The 6,467-nt window shown below is 55.9% G+C and overlaps 1 protein-coding gene across 1 annotated transcript; it reads right to left on the reverse strand.

Moving 5' to 3' along the window:
* Positions 1-82: 82 nt before the first annotated feature.
* On the reverse strand, positions 83-3,217 carry RABAC1 (Rab acceptor 1). Its single transcript, XM_032614235.1, has 5 exons — positions 3,029-3,217; positions 2,524-2,736; positions 2,112-2,209; positions 416-517; positions 83-333 (listed from the first exon to the last, which is right to left on the reverse strand). The coding sequence occupies exons 1-5, from the start codon at positions 3,082-3,084 to the stop codon at positions 245-247; spliced, it is 558 nt and encodes a 185-aa protein (XP_032470126.1). The 5' UTR covers positions 3,085-3,217; the 3' UTR covers positions 83-244.
* Between the last annotated feature and the right edge of the window lie 3,250 nt (positions 3,218-6,467).

Below are 6,467 nucleotides of genomic sequence, written 5' to 3' on the forward strand. Positions count from 1 at the left end.
GCCCACTCGCTCCCCACCTTCTTGGCCTCTGCAGGATCCCAGCATCACCCAGCACAGACCCCCAGAAGACCCTGGGAGAATATTAGCTGAACATCTGTTAACAGTTTTATTTCCAAAATTGGAGTCCCTCCCTGGGCTTGTAATGGGAAGGGGGCCTTTGGCCAGACCTGCAGAGCCGAGCAGGATGGGGGTGAACGGGGACAGGGCAGCTGGCCCGGGAGGCTGGCAGGTCCTTGAAGCCGCCTCACACAGGTTCCATTTGCAGCTCCACGCCGTCCACGGCCTCCACCTGATGGAAGGCGGCGTGGGAGCCGATGACCACGAGGGTGGCTCCTGCAGGAAAACGGGCAGTTCAGGGCCTGGCTGCCTCACCTGACCCCCACTGCCCACAGCGCTACCCAGACCCTGTACTCACCCAGGACCCAGAAGACGGCGGAGCCCGCGCCAGCCAGCCAGAAGAAGGGAAAGGAGACCGTCCCAGCCAGAGCATACTGATGGGCTGGGCTCACCTCTCGGCCTGGGGGCAGACGGCATTGGGGCAGCTGTTCTGATACTCATGCCCTCTCCCAGAGTAACCCCTGATACCCCCCACCCCCACCACCACCAATCTGGTGTCACAAGACACCAGATTGTCCGGGAGCCTCAGGATCTAAACTCCTAGCGCCAAGGCCCTCCAAGTCCATGGGCCCCACCCATGTCTCCAACGTCCCTACCCACTGTCCGTGGGAATACAAGGGGCCTTCCTCAGCCCCCTCGCCACCCTCCAACCCCACTCCTACTAGGAAGCTCCCAGCCTCCCTTTCCCCAGACTACAGCTCTCCTGCTCCAACCTGCACTCCCGTAGACCTAGAGTCTCCAACTGGTGGCCCAAGGGCCAAGTCTGACCCATGGATGTATCTTTTTTTTTTTTTTTTTTTTTTTTTGCGGTACATGGGCCTCTCACTGCTGTGGCCTCTCCCGTTGCGGCGCACAGGCTCCGGATGCGCAGGCTCCGTGGCCGTGGCTCATGGGCCCAGCCGCTCCGCTGGGGCACGAACCCCGGACCGGGGCACGAACCCGTGTCCCCTGCGTCGGCAGGCGGACTCTCAACCACTGCGCCACCAGGGAAGCCCCGGCCGTGGATGTATCTTTTGAGTCTGCATATTACTCCACAAGAACTGGATTTGATTTGTGGCTGACCGAGAAACTGGATGATTTTTCTTTCATTTGTTTTTTTTTGGGGGGGGGGCGTGTTGTGCGGCATGCGGGATCTTAGTTCCCTGACTAGGGATGGAACCTGGGCCCCCTGCATTGGAAGCTTGGAGTCTTAACTACTGGACCGCCAGGGAAGTCCCTGGATGATTTCACAAAACAATACAGTCAGTCCTCTGTATCCTCGGATGGAAACCCGTGGATCATTGTTCTTCGTCATTTTTTACAAGGGGTGGCAGCAGTGGCTGAAGCCACGTCATGTCTATGCCCCAGGCGCTCCCTCCATGCCCTGGGCTTGCCCGACATGCCCCTCCACCCAGCCCACCTTTGTCATGTACAAAACTGGCAGGCTTCTGAAGGATTCTGTCTTAGCTCTACCTGTTTGTTTGATCCCAATTCCCCCTTATCCCCCCTCCAAACCTTGAGCTTCCCCTATTCGGGAACTCAGGCCCCTCTTTCTTCTCAGTGGTGCTTGGTGCCAGTCTGGGACCACATGAGCCACAGGCCTCAGCTTTCCTCTCTGAGAAGTCCCAAGATTTTTCCACTTCCACCCCAGGAAGCAGGAAAGGGGAGCCCAGCTATAGGCCAGTGTAAGGTCGCCACCTGGTGTCCAATGTGGGTACCTGCAGCTCATGCCTTTGGCAGGAGGTAAGGGAGGAGGGAGAGGGAAGGAGGAGGTTTAAGGGACAGGAGCAGGTGGAGGTGGGTTCTGGGATATCTTCTGGGCTTGGGGAATAGCAATTTGGGGGGCTGAGAGTGGGTGGAAGCATCTGGTGTGTCTGAGACTTTAAGGGATTGAGTTTGGGGGCTCTAGTGTAGATCTAGGCTTGGGCAGACTTGGGTTCACAAGGACTTAGGTTTGGAGTCAAAGGCTTGCATTCCAAGAGACCAGGATTTGAGGAGGGCAGGGGATTTCTCACCCATCAGCACAAACTTGGACTGCAACGTGCGCAGATAGAGGATGTAACAGGCGCCAAAGAAGACAGCCAGAGCCACCAGCAGCATGGGGGATGTCGCCCTGGAAGAGGGCAGGGAGGCATGCGTCAGGCAGCTGGGACTGGGCCCGACACGGAGGCCCTGACCTTCTACACTGGCGGATGACAGGCTACGTCCTTGGGGTCGGGGAAGTCTAGGTCACATTTGGTCACACTGAATCCTGGCCAGGCTGATGTGGGAGTAGGGACCTGGCCCTTCGGTCAAAAGGTCCGGCAGAACTACCCCATGGGGACGGGGCCTGGCCAGTGAGAGGAGGGGCCGAATGCTGAGGGCGGGGCCGGCCAGTGCGGGCCGGGCAGCCTGGTGGGCGCGGGGCCGGGCCGGAGAGGCACTCACACACAGTACAGGATGAGGCCCAGGAACACGAACACATAGTTGCTCTGGTAGTACTCCACGTTGCGTACGAGGCGCTGGCACAGCTCGCCCACGTTGCGGGGCCGCGAGAAGCGCCGCTGGTCCACGAAGGAGCCCCAGGGCCGGATGGTCGCACGGCGCCGCTCCAGCCACTCACGGCCCGCGCCGGACGGAATCAGTTTCGGCAGCAGGGTCCTGGTGGGTGCGGGGCCAGGTCAGCGATAGACCGGGATGGAACCCGGACCCTCGAGCAAGAAGAGGACCGAGGGGGGCCGGACTCCGGGGTTCTGGGAAAGATATGGTCCCAGACTCCTGGATCCCCGGGGAGAAAGGGGCTGAGGACCCAGACTCCAGAGTCCTCAAAGAGGACACCAGGGGCCCAGACTCATGTGTCTGGAGGCCGGGATTCCTAGGACCCCAGGGAGGAAGGGGCGGGGGACCAGGACTCCCGGGTCTCGGTCAGGGGGGCTAGATCCAGTTTGCTCACGTGGCGCTCAGCCCTTCCACCTCGGCATCCTTCTGCTGGTCCTTCTCGGCCGCCATGCCTGTGCTATGAGGGAAAGAACCGCTGTAACGAACCCAGGGCCCTGCACACTCCGCGGGACCCGCCCGAGCCTGGCCTCACCCAGCGGAGCGGGAGCGGACGTGGCGCCGGTCTGGAGCCTCTGTGGGCGGTTGTTTTGCCGCCGAGCATTGTGGGAGTTGTAGTCCCCATGATGTCGGAGAGAGTGGGCGCCATGATGGTGGTATGGCTCGCGAAACACCTTGGGAGATGTAGTCGCGTAAAGTGACGCCTCTGGGCATTGTGGGAAAGGTGGGTTGTCTGGAGTCAGGGCGTTATGCGAGCTCTAAAGTCAGAAGCCGGAGCTCTAAAGGCAGAAAACGTTGTGTACTCCCCTGTGCGGGGTACGATGGTGGCCGTGTAGAGCTGTCATTCTGACTCTAGAAGGTATAAAAGAAAACACTTGCTGAAACACGCAGATGTTCTGACTCAGAAGATCTAGGGTGAGACCATTCATTTGCATTTCTAACAAGTTTCTAGGTGATGTTGATGCTTCTGGTCCATGGCCCACATTTTGAATAGCGAGACTGTAGAGAATTTGTGGGAATCTATTTCTTCCTTCTTCAAGAGGCTAGTGATGGGGCCATGGTTGCTGGAGGGGGGTGCATCTAAGGTAGGGGGCAAAGCTCCCCCCACAACCCTTGGGCTCCCAAGGATGAATGGGTTAGGGTTAGGGACCTAGGGATGCCCCTGCTTTGGATAGGACGGAGGGAAGTGGGGGAAAGGAAAGGGTTGAGTTTTTTTTCATTTTATCATTTTATTTTCTTCTAGTTTTATTGAAGGGGTGAGAATTTTTTTTTTTTTTTTTTTTTTTGAGAATTTTTAAAAGATGGAGTTGCTATAACGAAAAGAGCTGGGATTCTGGGGTCAGAAGTCAAAATTCAGGCTGTGTTGACCTCATCACCTCCCTGAACCTCGGTGTCCTCAACTGGACAGTGAAGATCCTGGTGGTACTGTTACCAAGTCCAAGCTCGCTCTGCTCGCCGCAGGACAGGCCAATAAATCAGGAGATGAGGTGTTGAGGCAAGGAATAGCGACTTTATTTGGAAAGCCGGCAGACTGAGAAGATGGCGGACTAGTGTCTCAAAAAGACCATCTGACTGGGGTCTGGATGCCAGTTTCTTTTATAGAACAGAGAAGGGGAGGAGGTGAGGAAGTGAAGTAAAAAGGCCGTAAGTCTTGCAGATATCTCCTGGAATGGCCAGCCTCAGGGAGGGGATGTGTTAATTTCTTCTTTCTTGCAGCCATTCACAGGTGGACAGGGTCAGGATGTTTCCCTGAACAAAGGCACTTTGGTTTAACATTCAAGCAGAGGGGCAGGGTTCCCTATAGACAGTATCCTTTTAGTGAACAAAAGCAAATGAGAAGCAAAGGTTAAAGTAAAAGAAACAGATCCGACCTGTAGTCCGATTTTGTCCCTGTAATTGTACCACACTCATGGGGTTGAGATGGGGTTGAATGGTCCATGTAAAGTGCTTGAAAGAGTCTTGATATTTTATAACTGCTCAATAAATGGTAGTCCATGTTATTGCCACTACATTATCATGACTGTTATGATTATTTCTAGAGTTCAGTCTTCTCAAACTTAGCAGTAACTTACTAGGGGCTGCTGGCCCTTTGGATGTCCCAAAGAGTGGCTGGCATCTGAGACATGGACCTTTCTTTCCCCTAGCTCTCACAACCATAGTTCTCTCAGTCTTTGCCCCTGCCCCTGAGTGAGTTGTGGGGAAGAAGGGTGCACCAGCATGCCTCAAGAAATGTGTGTGGAAGTATTGGGAAGCCTGGGCTCCCTTACACAGACTGAGGACCTCATTTTCCAAGGTTGGGTGGAGCAGAAGGAGAATACTCACCTGGAAGATCCAGGTGACTCTTAACTCCAACTCTGTCTTCCAAGGATCACATTCCTTTTGGGTTTGGGCTTTGAGGCCTGCTGGAGGGCATCCCCACAAAGTGGGGAAGATGACCCTCTCGAAGGGGCTGGTGTAGCAATAGGAGGGAGGCCACCTGTGTGCGCGTGGCAGGGGGGTCCCAAGCTGAAACCGAATGAGCCGTACTTTGAAGATCAGGTTGGCTAGTTACCATTCACTTCCTCTTTGTCAGCCCCAGGCTTTTAGTAGAAGTTTGTTCAGGTTTCCCACTTGGGTCGAGCTGGGCTTCAGGAAATCAAGGGGAGGCAGGCTGTGAGTCCACAGTTAGCCCAGAGCATTAATGGGGTAGCACCGCCTGAGTTCAAAGTGATGGGAGCAGCAGGGGTAACCAGAAGAGCCCCCAGGAGGAAGATGAATCTTGGGGAGCAGAGAGTTGGAAGCAGAGATCCAGCTGCCTTCTTCCAGGGCTGACCTGGGGAAATTGGGGTTTGACTTTTGTTATGAGGGCTTTGGCGTTTCCTCATAGGAACACGAATAAAAGTGATTTCACTCATAACCCGCCAGTACGTGCTCTGAGCAGAAGACATAACAGGCAAAGTCCTGGAGGTGTCAAAAGGCATGGGCCATGGATGGTGGAGTCCAGAGGCAAGGACACTGTTGGAGAGGAACCCTCTGAGTGGGGCAGGACGGGAACTTTGAATCAGGGGATTCTGAGGGGTCTTGGTGTAGGGGCAATGTGGGGGAGGAGCCCCTTGAAACAGAGATTGTGGGAGGAGGGGCCCTAAGATGGAGATACTGTGAGAGATGGGAAGATCCATGAGACTGGGGGATGAGGGGAGACTGGGGGAGAAGGGACCTATGGCAAGTGGGCCCTGAATTAGGGGGATGGTGGGAGATAAGGGGGTGCCTGAAAAGATTATGAGAGATGGGCCCTGGCCCTGTCGTCCCTCCACCTGAGGCCTCCTTCCTGCCTCTTGGACCCCTGGAGGTAGTGGAGCTGGGAGGGTAGGAGGACATTAGCACAGGACATTAGCACAGAAACCTGGGTTATTTTTCTGCTGTGTGACCTCAAGGAAGTCCCTGCCCTCTCTGGGCCTCAGATTGCCCACCCGTCTATGGGAGTGTTTCTTACCTGTACCTGATGAATAGTTTCTCTGGCCTCCCCAGGGGAGGTCCAGGCTCACGTAACCCTTACCGGACTGGGCTCTGCCCTGGGCATCACAGGCGTTTCTGGCACACATGGCCGCTGCCTTCTGACTGCCTTGCCCCTCAGATTCAGGCACTCCTCCTCAGCATCGCCTTGTGCAGTGGGCATGTGCACACACTCACACTCAGGTGGACTCTCAGCATCCCGACCACCCAGACACCTGTGCTGGGAGGCAGGCAGGCCCGGGACCAGCCCAGGCCTTCCTCTCACTCCAATCTCTGGGCTGTGTTAGAAAGGCTGCCTTGAGGGAAGTGGTAGAGCTGCCCAACCAGAAGGGCTAAAATTCAAA

Source organism: Phocoena sinus, chromosome 19 (assembly GCF_008692025.1).
Source record: "Phocoena sinus isolate mPhoSin1 chromosome 19, mPhoSin1.pri, whole genome shotgun sequence".
In the NCBI taxonomy this organism is placed as follows: Eukaryota; Metazoa; Chordata; class Mammalia; order Artiodactyla; family Phocoenidae; genus Phocoena; species Phocoena sinus.

Bases quoted from the DNA above. Each gene is read 5' to 3' on its own strand.
- RABAC1 (XM_032614235.1), bottom strand. From the start codon at position 3,084: ATGGCGGCCGAGAAGGACCAGCAGAAGGATGCCGAGGTGGAAGGGCTG. The intron at 2,737-3,028 runs GTGAGCAAACTG...CGCACCCACCAG, and splicing joins GTGGAAGGGCTGAGCGCCAC to GACCCTGCTGCCGAAACTGA. The intron at 2,210-2,523 runs GTGAGTGCCTCT...GCCCTCTTCCAG, and splicing joins GGCCTCATCCTGTACTGTGT to GGCGACATCCCCCATGCTGC.